The sequence below is a fragment of the Coffea arabica genome, chromosome 10e (assembly GCF_036785885.1).
Source record: "Coffea arabica cultivar ET-39 chromosome 10e, Coffea Arabica ET-39 HiFi, whole genome shotgun sequence".
NCBI classification, from domain to species: domain Eukaryota; kingdom Viridiplantae; phylum Streptophyta; class Magnoliopsida; order Gentianales; family Rubiaceae; genus Coffea; species Coffea arabica.
In genome coordinates this window covers 48,481,933-48,502,195 of record NC_092328.1, presented here as the reverse complement: position 1 = coordinate 48,502,195, position 20,263 = coordinate 48,481,933, and the positions used below count along the sequence as shown (strand labels likewise).

Below are 20,263 nucleotides of genomic sequence, written 5' to 3'. Positions count from 1 at the left end.
TCAAGAGATGCAGGTGCAGCTGCATGGGTCGGAAGTGTTAAATAAAAAGAGAATTACAGTGTTGATCCCAATTATTTGAGAGCACGAGCCCTTCTAATCCATAAAGTTTGAAAGAAAGTAAATGTTAGCTAGGCCCAAATGTTATTCAATCTCTAAACTCATTTAGGCCTATTGACTAATTTTCACCGATTGCTATTAGAATCCGATCACATGCAATCACGTACTGGCAATTGGTATTTTTAAAAATAAAAAAAAAAACTTGAAATAACTATTGTTGATCATAATTTGTAGTAAAATATGACTAATTACTCTCAAGCCAATCACCTGAGTCATTAGTTTCTAGTAGAGCTTCTAATGAATCGAGCACTTCACGAACGAACACGTTCATGTTCGATTCGTTCGAGTTCGAAAAAAGTTTACTGGTTTATTAAAAAAATCAAATTCGAACACAACATTAGGCTCATTTAATAATTGAGCCGAACATGAACCCGTTCGCAAACTATTCTAAAAGTTCATGAATACATATACAATTATAAAAATAAAAATAAAAATATTTACTATTATTAAATATATATTGTATTTTACAAAAAAAAATTAATTATACAAAAACTATTTTTTTTTTAAACCAAGAAATACTACAATCAAACTCATTCTAAATAATGTATTGTTTATTCAAATATAATTAAATCATCTCCAAACTCTAATTTGAACTCGAGTTTGAGCTCAAATTCGGCTCTTTTAGTTTAACAAGCCAAGCTCGAATTTGAACTCGAATACTTATACGAATAAACGAATTGAATTCAAGCAATACTTATAGTTCTTTTGATATTCGAGTCGAACTCAAACCCTGTTCGTATATTCATATAATATATGAATAGAGTCTAAACACAAAGTATTCTACTCGATTCAGCTCTAGTCTTTAGTCTAGAAATACAAAAAATTAGTTGATAGAAAAATAGGATAACAACTAATTATTCACGTTACTAGCATATGAGTAATTAGTTATTTTTTATTATAAATTATGGCTAGCAATTTTTTATTGAATTTTTCAAATTTTTTTTTTCGAAAAATTAGTTGCTGGCACATGACCAGATTCCGATAGTAATTGGTCAAAATCAGTCATTAGGACTAAATGTGCATAAAAATATAGAACTCTATTTGCTTTCATCCAAACTTTAGGGACTAAAAACAGTTAAACCCCAAGCATTTAAGACCAAAACTACAATTCTCTCTAAAATAAAGCACTAAATCAGCTTTCATTAAATTTTGCCTCTTGTTGGCCCTTAAATTGCCAGATAAACAAGAGTATCAGGTGGTTGTGGCCAATTAGTTTGAAGAAGACCCTCGAGAAAAGGAATATGTAGTCCAATTTTTATAGCCAATAATATCCAACTCCAAAATTGAATCTAATAAGTATTAATTTGCCACAACTTTCAACTCCCATCAGATCTGATTGATCCTTGACGCCTAACCTTTTAGTCTTTGTGCGTCAATTCCCCCCTCCATTAGTAAACTTAAATAAATGGTCCAAACACAAAGATAAAAGAGTACCCCTCTACCCCTTCATATTTATTTATAGTGCCCCTCTTCCCCGGCCTTCATATAATCAAATCACATTCTTTTCTAAATGAAAAGTCTACACTTCTCCTTTAGTCCATTTCTAGCTAGCTTGGCACCAATTTCCTGTTTCCTTTAAGATCTCATCTTCTCTGCACTTCCTTGTCTGATCATATATCAAGATATGGTATCGACAGCGGGCGAAAACGCCGCCGTTTACGACGTAAGGCTGTCGTCGGTGGTCCCGGCGAGCATCACCGGAGAGGATAAGGTCCATGAACTCTGCAACATGGACTTGATGCTGAAGCTGCATTATGTCAAGGGAATATACTTCTTTAGAAGTGGAGCAGCACGAGGGTTAACCATAAATGACCTGAAAAAACCAATGTTTGAATGCTTAGCCCTCTACTCCACTTTATCGGGGAGAGTTAGAAAGTCCGAAGATGGAAGACCATTCATCAAATGCAATGATAGTGGTGTTCGTATTGCCGAGGCAAAGTGCAGTAAAACTTTGGATGAATGGCTGGCTTTCAACGATGATTCTCTTAACGATCAGCTAATTTACAGCCAGTTCCTTGCTCCTGATGCCGGATTCACTCCTCTTGTTTTTGTCCAGGTAATTAGTACCAACTCACTTCTCCTTTCTCCTCCTTCTTCTTCTTCTTATTTTGGAAGTGCATACTTCATTTGTACCAGGATTGTGCATTAAAATCTTCAAAACTTAAATAATCTATTGACAAAATTACTAAGACTGTTCATTTTGGTCTGCTATTGCGAGTACTTATTTTTCCAAATTTTTTTTTAAAAAAAAATTGTCTCCAAAAACCAGGTCAACTGGTAAGGATATTTAATTAAGTGACCTTGACATCCTTGTAATCAAGTGACCTCTCTTTGTAAGGCCCAGAGTTTGCCTTGAACCAAAAAAAAAAAAAAAAAAAAAAAAAAAACCACAAAGAAACTTCGCAAGTGTATGGTTGTTGGCTTGCATACTAGATGTAATACACACCAATTGGCTGGACGAATGTTTCTCGTGGGTCTCACTTAGATTGTTTGTTTGGGCGGTGTGTTCGGTGTTACCTCTGCGTTCGTATTAAATTAAGTGTGCGTGTGTTTATTCTGTCTATGGAAAAAAAAATACTAGATGTAATACACGTTGACCCAAAAAATAAACTGCAACCATATGTATGGTGCATTTAAGTTCTTGAGATAAAATAGCAAATGAACCTTGAGGGTATTATTGATGTGCTATAATTTGGCTGTAAAGTACCACCTTGTTCAAGTTTTAACTTCACGGACCAGGATTCATCAAATATGGTCCTAGCCTCAAGAATTTGGATAATATATAATTATTTTTAATCCTTCTGGGGTTGATTATCGGTATTAGTACGACCTTAAACTAATACTGGTATTTTGTGATGCATCTTCGTGTGTGTACACATACATATATACATACATACATACATACACGCATCATGAGCATTTGATGTATTGGAGCAATCTTTAGTGTTGTTTTATCTTTAGAAACACAATTGATTTATAATGCTAGCTACGGAATGAGATATTGACCTACACAATCTTTAGTTCATCTTTCCCTCTGGCTTTCCTTTCAAGATAGAATTATACTACTGCTAGTAGATTAGCATAAAACCAGGAAGTAAGCGGACAAATTAATCTGGAAATCTGATGGGAATTAGATGGTGTCTTATACTTCATTTATTTAACCTAGATTGCTCTTGAAGATAGCAGACTGCCATTTGTCCTGAAGAAAAATACAGCAGGCAACGTTGCCAAGCAGGAACCAATCACAAAATGACTAGCTATGTTAGAATACTAGAATTATATGAACATCAATCGAATGGCAAGTTGCTGTTGGGGGGCAGGGAGGAGTTTAATTTAATTTGGTCCCTAATTAAATTCCATGTCCCATTGTGGTTATCAAGCTACATCAATCACATCCTCAATAATTGATATACAAAAGTTTGTGTTCTTCTTTTTCTTTTTCTTTTTTTTTTTGTTAAATGGTTTCTTTCAGAAATGAAGCAATATACAACTGGACGGTACCCCTCATCCATCCAATACAAGAAAAGATCAAAACCAATCAAACCAACACAATAAACCTGTAAAAATTCCACCATATGCAGCCAGCTAGGACCGTCAATGGGTCTGGACCAGCTCGAACTCAGCTCGTTCGACCCGACAAAAAGTCCGATGAACCTGACTTTTTAGTGAGTCGATCTGAGTTTGAGCCTAAAAAATAGACCCGAATTAAATATAAGCTGAGTTTGGGCCTTATTAAGCTCAAAACCAATATAAGCCCGACCCTTTAATTACCTATATATATAATATTTATATTTTGATATTATGTATAATTATATATTCATATATATTATTATTAAATACTAAATATATATAAATTACAAAATACAAAAATACATCTAAAGACTCTTCTTTCTTGAGAGCCAATATTAGTAATGCATAACTGAATCTCTAACTTTTTTTTATTGGTTAATATTTATATTTTGATATTATGTATAATTATATATTCATATATATTATTATTAAATACTAAATATATATAAATTACAAAATACAAAAATACATCTAAAGACTCTTCTATGAGCTTTCTTGAGAGCCAATATTAGTAATGCATAACTGAATCTCTAACTTTTTTTTATTGGTTAATATTTATATTTTGATATTATGTATAATTATATATTCATATATATTATTATTAAATACTAAATATATATAAATTACAAAATACAAAAATACATCTAAAGACTCTTCTATGAGCTTTCTTGAGAGCCAATATTAGTAATGCATAACTGAATCTCTAACTTTTTTTTATTGGTTGAGTAAATTTTTGTATTGGCATAATATTGATTGATTTCTTTTTGGTCTAGAAACACAAATCATCATGCATGTTTGGATTCAAATCACAAGATTATAAAAAAAAAGTTTCAACTTTTAAAGATATATTGGTTTATGTTCGCATGTTTTATTGCTATCTTTCATGCATTTTGAACGAATTAAATATAAATATTGTTGAAAATTTTTTGGTTTATATACTTTTTAAGAACTATTATTTGTTCATGTTTAGTTTTAATATTATAGACTTGTAAATGTTAAATTAGTTTTACAACTTAATAGTTATAATGATTATATTAAGAAAATTAAGGAATAATAAGTGAGTTTGTGCCAAACCCGATTACGGCTCACTACCCAAATATTATGTGAGTTAAGTATGAGTTTCACATTTATGAACCCGAAACTCATAGCCGAAATATGAAAATATTTCAAATTAAATAAGCTGAACTTAAACTTACGAAAGCCCAGCTCATTAGGCCCGATTGACATGTATATAGCCAGCCAGCCATCCTATGCACAAAAGTAGAGAGTTTGGAGTACAAAGCAGAATCTAAATGATACTGCTTGAAATGTAAAACTCAATAGGGGATGGGATGCCAATAAAGTCAATAGGAGATCTTCCATCCAGAGATGCAACTTTGTCTAGTAAATTAGTAATCGTAACGAGGTGGCCAATAAATTGAAAAGAGACGTGAGGTACTTAGTTTAATTTCTTGGAGAAAGACTGGAAGTTTTAATGCACGCCGACTCATTAACTACCCTTTCTTTCTTCAAGTCTTCAACTTACCGCTTAACAGAGCTCATGCACGATGACCAACTACCCATCCACCTGTCTCAAAAGGCAAAATTGGTTAGCATATTACGTACAAGTTACAACTTCTCACATTCTTTGTCTATGTTGGGTGTATTCACATACAGCTTGCTAGCAGACACCACCACTTATAGAACTTTTCCCTTTTTCTGTGTTGGAAACACAGAGAAAAATTTTCCATGTAGTAGTAGTAAATGTGTGTATACATACATACATTATACATATATATCACGAAGCCCCCTATTCATAGTAGTTCTTTTTTTTTTTTTTGGGAAGCATCCTTTTATACTAGTACGCGGGCCTCATTTGACAAATGATTTTTTTTTATGTTTGTATGAAATTTTACTGTAGTTTACTGTAGAGATTGTAAGAAAAATTTTTAAAATGTGTAAAATTTTGAAAATTTTTTTAAAATTATTGTAACTAAAGTTGTTAAAAAACTTATAACGAACAAACTGGATGCTTGCCAAACAGGCCGTAGTTTGCGTTTGATATAAATGCACTTTCAAGTAGCAGAAATATTTTATAAATAAGAAGTTTTCATTTGACAGAAGTGAAGGCAATCATGACCTTTGACAAATTGTTAGCGAATCCATAATTTTGTTTCCCAAAACAAATTAAAAAGGATAAAGTAAAAATCAGTTCCTACAATTTGGGGGAGCTGTCTGAAATTAGTTTTATGAATCAAACGTTGTGTCCACATCCTCTCAACTCAAGGGCACGGTTCCAAGAACATTGGCGACTTGTGCATTTTTGTCCAAATTGCATATATAGCAGTTAGTAGTCATTCATCATTCACATTATTAAGTTAAACTTCAAATTAAGGCAGAAATCCATTGGAAAACATAAACTTTCTCTCTTTTTCCCCCCCTTAAATGTAATGTGCCATCTTGATTTGTGCTCAGTTCACATGGTTCAAATGCGGAGGAATCTCAATTGGACTAAGTTGGGCTCATGTTGTGGGAGATGCATTCTCAGCTTCACACTTCATCAATATGTGGGGCCAAATCTTGACAGGTCAAGTGCCACCTCATCATCTTGACACCTACAACCCCAAAAACCAAAAAAAGTTCCCCTCCCCACTTGCCAAGGTACCACTTTCTATCCAGAGGGTACTACTGGACCCAGATGGTGGCCATTGGCTCCTTTCCAATCACAGAAAAATGAGAACCCACTCCTTCCACGTAACTCCAAAACAGTTGAATCGTTTGACCGAAGAAGCTAAACTGCTAAAGCCCTTTGAAGTTATCTCAGCAATGATATGGAAGTCTTTGGCCAAGACAAGTGGCAAAGCAGAAGAGCCTAAGATTGTGACATTAATCTCTGGCACTTGGGATAAAGAAAATGAACTGCCGAGCAATTCTCGAGTCATCATTAGCACAATTGAAGCGGCTGAGGCTCCACCTGCACAGGCTGATTTAGCAGAATTGGCCAGGCTGATTGCTCAGACACAGGAGGACGAGACCCATTTAGTTGAACGAGTGATGGATCAGAAGGGCAGTGATGATGGAGAGTCTCGTGACTTTATTTTATACGGCGCCCGTCTCACCTTTGTAAATTTGGAGAAGATGAATATTTACGCGCTGAAAATGGGCGGCCATCATCAACCAGTTTTTGCAAGTTATTCTGTAAGTGGGGTTGGTGATGAAGGTGCAGTTTTGGTGCTGCCGGGACCTCCTCCTGGGACTGAGAGTGGCGAAGATGAAGGGGGAAGGGTAATAAATTTGATTCTGCCCGAAAATCAACTCGAGGAACTCAAGTATCAACTTGGAAACGAGTGGGGTATACATTAATTAGCTGAAAACCTAGACAAATCCTTGATTGGCTGAAGATGGAAGTTGTTGAATATTTGATCATTCATTTGTCAAACGAACGCGTTACATCTCTCGGTTTCTTGTAAGTTTGCGTTGTTCATGTCTTTACGGAAATGCATACGGTTTGCATACGCATGTGTGGCTGGATAGTAAATTATTTGAGATAATTTTATGAAAAAATATTGTATCACTTTTTTTAATGTGACGTATGTGAAATAAAAAGATGATTAAAAAATATATTGATAATTCAGGTAAGTCAAATTTATGTAAATAAAGTGGAAGAATCCTTCAATTTTTTAAAAACTAATTTTTCAAATATTTGGATTGGTCATTTTTTTAAAAACAAGATTTTCAAATGCAATATTACAGTAATACATAATAACTCAAAAAATATCTTATTCGTACAATATATCAAATATTTTAAAAAAATTTTATATACACTGCTACAGTAAAATTTTTTAAAAACATTCGAAAAAACAGCTAATCCAAACACAGTTAATTGGGTTTTTGCCCTGAAACTACAATAACACGTATTTATATATCAACCGAAGCGGCGCCGATGGGATTAATTATTATTCTACTCTGTTGGAGTTTTGACTGAAAACACAAGTACATGTGTCTCCTCTCCATAGTCCATCCATTCATGCTTATTTTTTATTTGTTCATGATGACTTATGACCAAAGATGTCGTCCAAAAAACCTCCACTCATCCTTACCAAAGTATGGAGGAGTTAATTCCTTGTGTACGCATTTGTTGCGGAAACGGGGCAGCGAGCATCAGAACGATCGCTCCTAAGCGGTTAATGGTCATGATTTGACCTTAACAAATTGTACGGTCTAGATCACAAATTGTGCATCAATTTTCACACCGTGTGTAGGATTCACAAAATTTTATACTAAAGTTACATGTTGTGTAAATAAAATTACGCCGTGTACAATCAAAATTACGCGCAATTGAAAATGATCAAAATCGTTGGGAACGATTGCACCTGCAACCGTCCGTGCCCTTGTCTGTTTGTTGCACCTTTTAATGACGATAGAGAAAAGTTTATGCGTCACCGATTATTAATTCCGGTCCCAACACTCGACAACTGCTCCTGTTCCTATGGCCACCCTGTACATACCGATTACCGGAGGATCTCCTCCGGAATTTAATCAACAATTTTGCTCGGCTTCTATATAGTATATATCAGCCACACGAAAATATTATTACATACATTTTTCTTTAAGGCTATATTTGTTCTCTAGGTAGTAGGATAGAAAGACAAGTACCGTTGAGATTAAAATGGTGTAGCAACCATGTTTAAGATAATTAATTTGTACTAGTTTCTTAAGCCACTAGAACAAGAATAATGCACTTTTATAAAATAAAACCAAGTGAAGTGGGATGATAATTTCCTGCACCAAATTAAGATCCATTTCACTTTTATATAGAGTATGGGAAAATGTGTATGAAAAGTTGCAATTTTAATTATTGAATATTTTTAAGACAAATCACCAACTTGAACATACTATGTATTTGTATGTGCAATGAACTAGTTCATACATCGAATTTTGTATGTGTATTCATACACATTGTGTGCTTTGTACATATTGTGTATTGGTATATACGATGAACTTATACATATTATGTATTTGTACATACAAAAAAACAAGTTCATACTATGAAATAGAAATTTTCCATTTCAATTACTTAGTATTAGGTGGCCTTAAAAAAATTTAATATTAAGCGAGAGCAAATGCATCATACCGTAATCATCAGTTGCCTACTAAGTAAAAACATACTCAATGGTAATTTCATAGTAATGACATGAAATTACACTAATAAAAACATACTCGATGGTAATTTCCTAGCAAAAACATACTCAAATTCAAATACACATAAAAAGTGTAAATTGCAATTTATAGTAGCTTAGAAAACTAAGCATATGAATGATTCTTCCTGCATGATGCAGTTCAATTACACTAATTGATTCTTATTATAGCAATTGGCATATTTAGTGGCCATATGTGTACATCAAAATATTTTATAAAAAAATAGAGTCAATCTTATATACATTATTGACAATGTATATATTATCACTAATTATTAAATTCATGGTATATGTGTAAAAATTGAATTTCAAATTCAAATTTTGCATAATTATCATTCTCAATGCTGTTAGTGTATACACCATCAGTGTAAGAAAGATTAATTCTAAAAATTAATGAAAACCTTCATTAACTACGCTACAAAAAACATGCAAGCTATAGAAAGGTACCATACAATCTGAAATTTTAATGCCTCACTTTTAAAGAAAAGAAAAGTATACAGGTGCGCAATTAACAAGTTCATACTACGAGACTGCATCTTGTGCACAAAAAGGATTATACGCTGCATTAGAAGTTTAATGTTTTATTTTCTCTTTTAAAAAGGGATTTGCACTTCCAAGTTCCAAACTAAAGAAGAATACAGTATGAAACACACATTCGTTACTGTCAAGTCCAAAAGGTATGTACAGGTTTACATCAAATTGGAAAAAAGGTTACTTTCTCTATCCTAGTCTAGTAGTCTTGCTTTTTCTTTTTCTTTTTTCACACATTTTAAAAAAAATTAGTTAATATTATTGAAAAAGTAAATCTAACATAATATTTTTTTAAAATACCCTTACATTAATATTAGGAGTATGATTAATCACTATATCTTTACATTAATTACAACAATACACTTACATTAATATTAGGAGTATGATTAATCACTATATCTTTACATTAATTATAACAACAATATTATGGAAAGTTGCATCACCAAAGCATGAATCATTAATGATTAAGATAGGTTGTACTCACCGATAACAAACTACATTAAATAAGGGTATATTAGAAAAAGTTACCAGTCAATTATATTTTTCAATTGAAAAGTAAACTATAATTTGAGATTGATAAAAAAAAAAAAAACTATCAAAATGAGAGGGATGAGTAAATGCATTAATGCAGTCATTAAAGACAAAAACAACCTAATAATTCAAAACATAAAAAGTATTGTCTCCTTTGAAGACAGATTGAATTGGAAGCAGGAAAATATCTCCACCCCAACTTCCAAATTAGGCTAAAAGTTGCGGCAGAAAATTATATGTAGATTTACAAAAAAAAGAAAACAAAAAAATCACCTAATTCAATTGTGTGTCATTGGTGTATCCGTATTAATGATGTCAAATCACTGTCAGATAAATCTTCATCCTTTTTTTTGTTTGTTTTGATTGCCTGCTTCCAAAGGGCTTGGAAATTGTCGAACACAAATTCTTTTAACAAGAAAAACAGTCTTTGGAAAGAGTATTATTTAAAATATTATTTGAAATAATTATTATAATATTTGTTGTGATGTAATATATGTAAGATAAAAAATATAAAAAAGTAACTTAAAAAATGTATTTACAATATAAGTGAAATATTTATTTGAAAAAAACTATCCAAACAATGATTTAAAACCTCGTTTGGGTTGGAATTTTTCTCCAAAAGATTTTTAAGTTTTCCTTTAACATATTTTTTAATCATCTTTTTATCTCATGTACATCAAATTATTACAGTAAATTTTTTTTTTACAAAAAATCTAAAAAATAGGAATCCAAACAGGCATTATTTATTTTTGTTTGAGCAATCTTTGAACTAGTCAACAATAAATCACACCAAAAAAAAAAAGAAAAAGAAAAATTACTCGTTTTGGATATTCAGTCGAATCAAAATGGTACCAAAACTTACTGGAAACTTCTACCAGTTCTTTGCCACCCAAAAGTGCAATTAGACACAGCCATAAATTTTGCCTGCCACATTGGTAAAATGACATGCACCTATTTGGTACCACAAAATTAATTTAGGTCTTATTTCGAATGCTAAATTTTTTTAAAAATAAAAAAATTTATTTGACACATTTCTCAATCACCTTTTCACTTTATATACATCACATCCTTAAAAAGAATTACAGTAATTTTTTTCAAAAAACTCTTTAGAAAATGTAATCCAAATAACCTCTCAATCTCTTTGCACATTCGTTAAATACTTTATCTGTTAAAAATTATTTTGATTATGGATTCCAAATTCCCAATCAATACGGGCATCAACATTAATTCCTAAAAGAAAAGAATATGCAATTCAATTTGTTCATCCATTTACATATCTTTTAAATTTTACAATACTAGTCTAAAAATTCGTGCTACACAAGGTCATAAAGAATATTATGAAAAAGAAATAAATAGTTATGGGAATATATAACATATAGAAATTTAATAAATTAGTTTAACCTGCCAATTATCAAACAACTTTAAGCTACTCTTTCCACCTTCTCACTTCACAAATCCCACCCCTCCAATGCATAAAAAATTTTTAAAAAAATAATTTTTAGCTACCGTCTACCTATTACAAACATGCATTACAAAAAAAAAAAAAGAGAAAAAATTAGTATAATACATAGAACATGTCATATTAAATTGTAATGGATCTAAAACCAAATAATATTTGCTAAATGCCAATTAATTGCTCAACCATCATGTCCAACATTTAGAAAATTCAAAAACTATTTGCCAAAATGTTAATTTATTTCTCAATCAATATATCCATTACTTTTTGGCATAAAATCCATACAGTATTAGATTCTTTCAAGAATAATAAAAAAATAATTATCAAGGGTCCATTTTATATAATTTTAAAATTTTAAATTTCAAAATCTCTATTTGTTTATTTGGATTAAAAATATTAAGTAGTACATGAAGTTACAATTTTCAACATGGCTTCTAACTAAAAAATCATTTTGCAATTTTTATATATATTGATTTTTGGATTGTGTGTTTTTGAAGAAAAGGAGTTTTAGGAGCCTTTTTGAAAGGTCTAGAATAAAATCTGTATGAAAATTTATAGATGTATATAGATACATATGATAATATGTAAACTCTTTTCCAGGCATTAGTGTAGATAATTTCATAATCAAAGAACACAAATAATACCTATAGAAACCAAAGAAGGATCTTGGAGATAAAGAAAAAATAATTCAATATAATTAGGGTAATACATAACCAAAAATATGTGTGGACCAGAAAATTCATTTTTCCTCTCAAATATTAAAGTCACATGTATCATCAAATTATTATAATTTGAAATAATTTCAATTTTGAAATGATGAGAATATATAGTCTACAATCAAGATTTTGAAATCAAGTCATTACATTTTAGGAATTAAAATAAATAAAAAATATAGAATAAAAGGAATTCAAATAATTACAATTTTGAAATGATGAGAATGTTAGTCTACAATCAATCCAACTCATTACATTTTAAGAACTAAAATAAATAGAAAATCTACAAAAAAAAAAAAAAAAAAGGAATTGAGAGTTTTGAGATCTGGGCTCTTAAGTGAAAAATCCTTCTTAGTGGAGTGCATTGATATAGAGCTGTAGGATATTATAACACAAAAATTGCGTTGCCACTCTCTCCCTTATCACACATTGACCCCGAATATTTCAAACAATTCCAAAATCCCTCCTTTTCTTCCACCTTTTTTCCGCACTCGAAAAGGAGCCTTCCTCAAAAGAAAAGACCCTCATTTTGGCTTTTCTTGCCCCCTCAACTCACCGGCCCCAATAAACCGTCTGGTCAAAGTCTCCTCAAACCCCTATCTCCGCCCCACCACACCCCTCCTTCGCTAACAACCACAGCGCCTTGCATCCTGCAAAGTCAGCTCGGCGGAGGTCTTATAAAAGATGGAGTCAAAATTGGAGCTAATAAGATCAATTGAGTCAGCTTTGGGGGTGTCGTTGGGGGAAGATGGAAACCAAGTTCTGTTGGTCCTAACCACGTCGTTGGCCGCGATCGTGGGTTTATTAGTGTTTTTATGGAAGAGATCGAGTGATCGAAGTAAAGAAACGAAGCCGTTGGTGATTACCAAGTTGAACACTTCGGTCCCGGAGGAGGAAGAGGATGATGTGGATCCTAGTAAGGTTAAAGTTACGATTTTTTTTGGTACTCAGACTGGTACTGCTGAGGGCTTTGCTAAGGTATACTAGTAGAGATCTTTACTTTGATTTTTACTAGTATTTTGTCTTGTTAGAATATTCAAAGATTGGATTTTTTTCCTTTATTTTTTGATTTGAAATGAGCATTGACTTTGAATTGGATGTGAAGTTTTGGCAGTTTGCTTTTGAATTTATGAGTTTGATTATTAAATATGAATGTGGAATCAGTGACAAGCTTATGCCTTCATTTCTGTTGTTTTGTGGCCATAAAATGAGGAATTAGCGCAGAGATCGTGCATGCTGGTTCCAAAAAAAAAAAAAGAATTTGTTGTGGTGAAGATTACTCTAGCCATTTATTCGTTAAGTAGATTAGTTTTGTTTCATTTACTGGTGAATGACAAAAACAAAATGAATGTCTTCCTTTTGAGTGTTATTGTTTGAGAAAGTTGATTTTTAGTTTACTATTGTCAAAAGCGCTGGATCAGGAGATGTACAGAGTCTATCTTGTTTTATATACCTGAAGGCCAGCTGGATTTTTCGTTTCTTTTTTTTTTCTAGCTAATTTATAGTATATCAATTTTTGGCTACTTAACTTCGTTGCTGCTGGCTAATCGTCGGAAACGTTGGAAGGTTGGAACATTTTATTAGTCACTGGATGCAACATAAAAAAAGGTTTATAAATCTATCTTCTTCTTTTTTATTTTTTATTTTTCTTTATGCACATACTGTCCTTTTGGAGTAGAGTAATTGCACCATGTATGTGACGATATGAGTTAGCCTTGCCTACTACCCTGCTTGCTTGACTAGTAAAGCAGAGAGCGCAAATAATAGATGCATGGCTATGTCATGTGGAACACATTATCCATCATATGATTTATCAACTGCATAAACTTTGTAGTACATGCATTTTTTTGCCTTGTGCTTGTTCAGGAATTTGTTCTAAGTATATTTACATTTCAAGTTAGTTCCTTTTGATTACCCCTTTTGTGTTTTTGGGTAGAACAGATAATACTCTGATTGCCTCTGAACAATTTTCATGAATTTTTTGATAGGCATTGGGAGAAGAGATCAAGGCAAGATATGAGAAAGCAGTTGTTAAAGTTGTTGATTTGGTATGCTTGAGAAATTTTCTACTGTTATATGAAGGTAGCTTGTGATTTAAAGAGTATTGATTCATCATGTTCTTTGTTACTGGGAATAGGATGATTATGCTGCGGATGATGATCAGTATGAGGAAAAGCTGAAGAAAGAGACCTTGGCATTCTTCATGGTTGCAACGTAAGATATTTGCCTGTACTTCCTTTATTTATCATCCATGTATTTTCAGCTGAAAGAAATGATTCTATAGATATTTTTTGCGTCTGAAAGTATGGTTGTGTTTGCAAATATATGAGCTTGAATAATTAACATTGATCTTTTAGTTATGGAGATGGAGAGCCGACTGATAATGCTGCAAGATTTTACAAATGGTTTAGTGAGGTTGGTTGGAAGATCAAACTGATTTGGTTTTGATCATGTTAACTCGTGTATTTGCCTTGTGAAATACTTTTTGAATCATTTTGATAATTCTTTTTAGGGATTAAAAGACAGGGAGCCCTGGCTTCAACAACTTACCTATGGTGTGTTTGGTCTGGGTAACCGTCAGTATGAGCATTTCAATAAGGTAGATTGAAAACATATTCTTGTCTCATCTACTGGTCTTCCATTTATTAACAGAAATTATGGTCTTGGTGAGTGTCAGTATGAGAGTTTCAATGAGGTACATTGAAAATATGTTCTTTTCTCAGCTATTGGTTTTCTATTCATTAACAGTAAATTTTTTGACAGATCGGCAAGGTAATCGATGAACAACTAAGTGAACAAGGTAGATGGAAGTTTCTTGTCTCCAGAATACAGTCTGGTCATGCATTATTGTGTTATGTAACTTGTCACTAGCACAAGTTCTGATCTAGCTGATTTGGTCTGTTAATAAAGCTCCTTTCCTGATATTTTGGAAAATTATTCTTATCAGGGTAATCTCACTTTTAGAGTGATTTGATTATCAATCTAAGCAATATCCAAATGTGTTAGTTAAAGGAACTTCTTCCATAAGTTTTTCTTGTATACACGATTATGTAGATCTTGGCTTCCATCAATGCATCTCATATTCTTTTTATAAAATGTGAACCCTGGATTGACTTTCAACCTGCCTGCGCTATTTTGAGTTTAAGATCATTGCAAGAGCAGGATTTGCGTGCTTCAGTTGACCATTTTGTTCTCAACGATGTTAACATTTAGTAGTAAGAAATTCATTCAAGAAGGAACCCTTTCAGAAACATGGGAGACCCAGAGAGAGAGAGAGAGAGAGTGAGAGAGAGAGAGGAATAAAAGAATAAAAGATGCATCCTTAATCTAGGAAAGGAGCTTTTCTACAACAAGATGACAAGTATATAGCGGCCCCACAGTAGCCATTGGAAAGTGATTGAGGTGACATAAGTTAAGTAGGAGTGCAGAATAGCAATAAAAAGGTCTGCCACTAATAGAGGACCTCTTGTTGATTATGATCCAATATGGCTGGAAGGTATGAGATGTTGAAAATATTGTGCTTTTACTGTAAACACTCCCTCTTTCTGACTCTCTCTCTCTCTCTATATGTGTGTGTGTGTGTGTGTGTGTAGAACCTAAAAGGATGGGTAGCAGCACTAAGTAATAGGGATTGATTGAAAAAGTTTGAAAGAGAATAGCTTTTAGGCTGTATGAAAGCCAAAGAGTGCTGATACAAATTTTAAATCGAAAATGAAAACTGCTGGCTGCAGTACATAAGATGTGTGCTTATAGGGCTCCAAGCACATTGTTGCCCCCTAAAGTGACAAAGCACCAAAATAACCTTAATGGGGCATATGCATAGCACATGTGCACCAGCTGCACAACAATTTCCAAAACTACTGCAGCATATAGCAAAAAAGCATAACTAATAATATACTAAACAAAAACAAAATCCAAGATCTAACATGCTCCTGCATCACCCTTATCCCACCACCCCCTTTCATTTCGAAGGCTTATGGTTTGGGAATGGGAGATTCTTCACTTCCATGATGCTGCATATTTCTTTATACGTTTGTGTTTAGTGCACGATGATTTAGTTATATCTTTGATTGAACAGGTGCGAAACAGATTCTTCCACTTGGTCTTGGAGATGATGACCAATGTATCGAGGATGATTTTGCTGCCTGGTATGTTTTATTTTTCTGATTTCCAAATGTTCTTTAGTGCTAGGTGTCCTACATTTTATGTTGCCTCTATGAATCTAGATTTTTGTACGAATAATGGACTATTAAGAGCATTTTATCAGCTTCTCTAGTTGGGTTGACTCTGTAAGTGTCATTATGTTTAGGCGAGATCAACTTTGGCCTGAATTGGATCAGATACTTAGGAACGAGGATGATGCAAACTCTGCGTCTACCCCATATACTGCTGCAATTCTCGAGTATAGAGTAGTGTTTTATGATTCTGAGGACACATCTTACGAGGATAAGCAATTCAGCATGGCTAATGGGAACACCTCATATGATATTCATCATCCTTGCATGTATGTGATTAGTAATATTGCGATTCGTTCTCTTTGACCATTCTAGTGGCTTACTGACCATTCTCACTGCCCCTACTCTAAAACCCCACTAAAATCTGCAGAGTTAATGTTGCTGTTCAAAGAGAGCTTCATACACCCGAATCTGATCGGTCATGCATCCACCTGGAATTTGATATATCTGGCACTGGCATCAAGTAAGAACCTCTCTTTTTTTTGGGGGGGGTGGGGGGTCTAAGTACGACTATTTTTTTCTGTTCATATTAGGGTTTAAGAAATGGAAAAGCTTGTACTAATGTTTTTCTTTTTATTAAATGTGGAAATGGAAAAGATAGGGAATGGTATCTGCCTGAAATCTCTGTTCCCTTGAAAGATAATTAGGAAATTATATCACCTTATCTTATCTCAGAAGATCTGATCATTTTTCCCAATAATACTAGTGCATGTTTTCCTGTAAATGATCATTATTTTCTTAACTTCCTTGAATCAGCTTTCTCTTCTTTTAGCTGATGGATTACCTGATTACAGCTTTTTGGGCTGATGGTGGATTGTAGAAGCCAAAGTTGATTCTTGACCATGGAACTTATTCTTAATTTTGCCCTTGACTTCTATAAAAGCCTGCCTATACTTCCATTTATCTGCTAATTTTCTTTTATGTACTCTCTATATGTTTAAATTCATCATGTAATTGTTACAGGCCAATCTTGTTCTCCTAATCATTTACTTCTTTTACAGTTATGAAACTGGAGATCATGTGGGGGTTTATGCTGAAAACTGTGATGAAACTGTTGAAGAAGCAGCAAAACTATTGGGCCAACCTTTAAGTGTACGATTTTCTATCCATGCTGACAAAGAAGATGGAACCTCCCTTGGAGGCTCATTACCGCCTCCTTTTCCCGGTCCTTGCTTTCTTCGTACTGCCCTTGCTCGCTATGCTGATCTTTTGAATCCTCCTCGAAAGGTGTGCTTCTTTTTCTTTTTCTTTTTCTTTTTTTTAGTTTTTGTAGAATGTAGACCGAGATATTTTGTGAAAATTTTACTGTTTTAACTTTTGAGAGTTATAATTGCTAACTGTGGCCCTAATTTCTAAATTTTGAAAATTTACAGGCTGCTTTGGTCGCATTAGCTGCTCATGCAAGTGAACCTAGTGAAGCAGAAAGGCTAAAATTCTTATCATCACCTCAGGGGAAGGTGAACAAGTTCCTCCAATGTTGTTTCTTCTCCATTTGATCTTTGTTGCTTCGTTCACATTCTTTATTTCCCTTTATCATACTTTTGTTTTTTGACCTGCTTGACTATAAATAGCAAATTAGTAACTACTTATTGAATAGACTAATTCCTTACCTTGATGAGTGCTTGTGCTTAGTATTGTGTTTCTAAATGGTGTGATTGGATTTCAGGATGAGTACTCCCAATGGGTTGTGGGGAGTCAGAGGAGTCTTCTTGAGGTAATGGCTGAGTTTCCCTCAGTGAAACCTCCACTTGGTGTATTTTTTGCAGCAATAGCCCCTCGTCTGCCACCTCGTTACTATTCGATCTCTTCTTCACCCAGGTGATTTTTACCCAATAATCATCTATGACAATAAAAATGGTGTGTAGCATGAATTGCAATCGACTAACAATTGGTTGATTTCATTAACTTGCTGCAGATTTGTTCCCAATAGAGTTCATGTGACCTGTGCCTTGGTTTATGGGCCAACTCCAACTGGCCGTGTTCACAAAGGAGTATGTTCAACCTGGATGAAAGTAAGTTGAAAAGCTAAGGTGTATAATTGGTATTTGTGATTTGTGCTTATAATATCTTCTGTAGCTCTTGGAGACGGCACGTTAATTTAAAACTTGATGCAGAATGCTGTTCCATTGGAGAGAAGCCAAGATTGCAGCATGGCTCCTGTTTTTATTAGATCTTCCAATTTCAAGTTACCAGCTGATCCTTCAATTCCAATCATCATGGTGGGACCTGGCACTGGCTTGGCTCCATTTAGAGGATTTTTACAAGTAAGGATGACTTCCTTTTTTTGGATTTCTCCTGTTCCCATGAAAAGAAATCTTATGGTGCAGATGTCCATTACAGGAGAGATTGGTCTTGAAAGAAGAGGGCGCTCAGCTTGGTCCTGCTTTGTTGTTCTTTGGCTGCAGAAATCGCAGGATGGTAATCATGACTATTCTATTTATTCTCTCAGTCTCACAAATTACATTATTCCATTGCTCAAGGTCTTCCTTAAAACACACTTTGCTTCCAGGACTTCATTTACGAGGATGAGCTAAATAATTTTGTCGACCAAGGTGTAATATCAAAGCTGATTGTTGCATTTTCTCGCGAGGGGCCACAGAAAGATTATGTGCAACATAAGATGATAGAGAAGGTTTGTTAATTCTTATCAGGTTTGCCTACGGTTATGAGTTGAAGTTGCACTTAACTAACCACCACCTTTTTTATTGGGCAGGCTGCCGAGTTTTGGAGTTTGATCTCCCCGAAGGGGCATCTTTATGTATGTGGGGATGCAAAGGGGATGGCAAGAGACGTGCATCGCACTTTGCATACCATTGTTCAGGAGCAGGTACGAAATTCTCTCTCTCTCTCTCCCCCCCCCCCCCCCCCCCCGGGGTGGGGCAACACACACAAAAGAAAAAGGGGGGGGGGGAATTCCCATGAGAAAGTTTTTAACTGCTGTTGATTAAGGTTGATTGTTGGGCTTCTCTAGTCTAACGTAAATTAGGTTGTTGTTTAGGCTGAGGCATTTCCCTGTGATACTGCCTACACTAAGTATAATATACATTACAGACTATTTTGTAGGAAGCTGTTTCGATGTTCTGTTGCATGTGATTTTTAATTTCCTAGTAGTGACATGATAAAGTAAAATGTCAATGCTATCAGAGTTATTTCTTTGCAATATTTGTATATACTTTTGCATTGGAAGCTTAACTTGGGTACATCTCTCTAAGAATGCATACATGTAAACTGCCTTTCTGTTTTTTTAGGAAAAGGTCGATTCCACAGAAGCGGAGGCCATGGTGAAGAAACTACAAATGGACGGGAGGTATCTCAGGGACGTTTGGTGATGATATTTACTTGTGTACCAATTGTTTGCTTCATAGGCAGGACGCAATTCTTTTTTCTTCCATATTACAAGCTCGTTCTTTGCAGTTTTCTCGGTTGGTTTGGGTGCCAGAAGCTAGTGATGGACCAACACTCTAAACTGCAGCCGTGCATTCCTGGCTACATGAAAGTTTTGTCTGCTGGGTTGCAGGGTTTTCTGTTTGTATTGGACATACATAATATATGTGTAATCTCTTGGTTAAATTCAACATTGATACGGAAAAACATCATACTAGGTAGCAGCAAGTCATGTGGAGGCCAAGTTGGTTGTAGTAGGGTTGCTTTGCATGGTTTTGTAATGTTAGTTATGTAAACAAAGGAAGAGTAAGAATAAAGCTGATAATTTGCACTTTGTTTAGGCTAGGAGAGGATACAGCGCAAATTGCCAACTATGCGTGCGTGTGTATATGTGTGTGTGTGTACGAACCATAAACTTGCCAATTTGTTAACCTATTTGACCGACAAGAAGTGGTAAAACAAGTTAATAGCGGATTTGCTGCTGGTAGCACCTGATGATCATGCCAATTCTTGAACTGAAGTAACGTTCGAGAAATGGGAAACTTTTGG

At 34.0% G+C, this 20,263-nt stretch overlaps 2 protein-coding genes across 2 annotated transcripts; both read left to right on the top strand.

The window, feature by feature from the left end:
* Window positions 1–1,608: 1,608 nt before the first annotated feature.
* LOC113712715 (protein ECERIFERUM 2) lies at window positions 1,609–7,181 on the top strand. The gene is made up of 2 exons (XM_027236246.2): window positions 1,609–2,173; window positions 6,142–7,181. Exons 1-2 carry the CDS (start codon window positions 1,742–1,744, stop codon window positions 7,027–7,029), a joined length of 1,320 nt encoding a protein of 439 aa, XP_027092047.1. The 5' UTR covers window positions 1,609–1,741; the 3' UTR covers window positions 7,030–7,181.
* A 5,454-nt stretch (window positions 7,182–12,635) lies between these two features.
* Window positions 12,636–20,054, top strand: LOC113711771 (NADPH--cytochrome P450 reductase). Its single transcript, XM_027234970.2, has 18 exons — window positions 12,636–13,073; window positions 14,084–14,143; window positions 14,233–14,309; window positions 14,453–14,510; window positions 14,608–14,694; window positions 14,859–14,895; window positions 16,174–16,243; window positions 16,405–16,599; window positions 16,701–16,793; window positions 17,332–17,557; window positions 17,704–17,787; window positions 17,997–18,148; window positions 18,246–18,342; window positions 18,445–18,594; window positions 18,671–18,748; window positions 18,840–18,962; window positions 19,044–19,157; window positions 19,579–20,054. Exons 1-18 carry the CDS (start codon window positions 12,780–12,782, stop codon window positions 19,657–19,659), a joined length of 2,076 nt encoding a protein of 691 aa, XP_027090771.1. The 5' UTR covers window positions 12,636–12,779; the 3' UTR covers window positions 19,660–20,054.
* The last annotated feature ends 209 nt before the right edge of the window (window positions 20,055–20,263 follow it).

Coding starts and splice junctions, on each gene's coding strand:
- LOC113712715 (XM_027236246.2), top strand. CDS start 1,742: ATGGTATCGACAGCGGGCGAAAACGCCGCCGTTTACGACGTAAGGCTG. Junction 2,174..6,141: donor CTCCTCTTGTTTTTGTCCAG/GTAATTAGTACC, acceptor ATTTGTGCTCAG/TTCACATGGTTCAAATGCGG.
- LOC113711771 (XM_027234970.2), top strand. CDS start 12,780: ATGGAGTCAAAATTGGAGCTAATAAGATCAATTGAGTCAGCTTTGGGG. Junction 16,244..16,404: donor GAGGATGATTTTGCTGCCTG/GTATGTTTTATT, acceptor CATTATGTTTAG/GCGAGATCAACTTTGGCCTG. Junction 18,749..18,839: donor GCTGCAGAAATCGCAGGATG/GTAATCATGACT, acceptor CTTTGCTTCCAG/GACTTCATTTACGAGGATGA.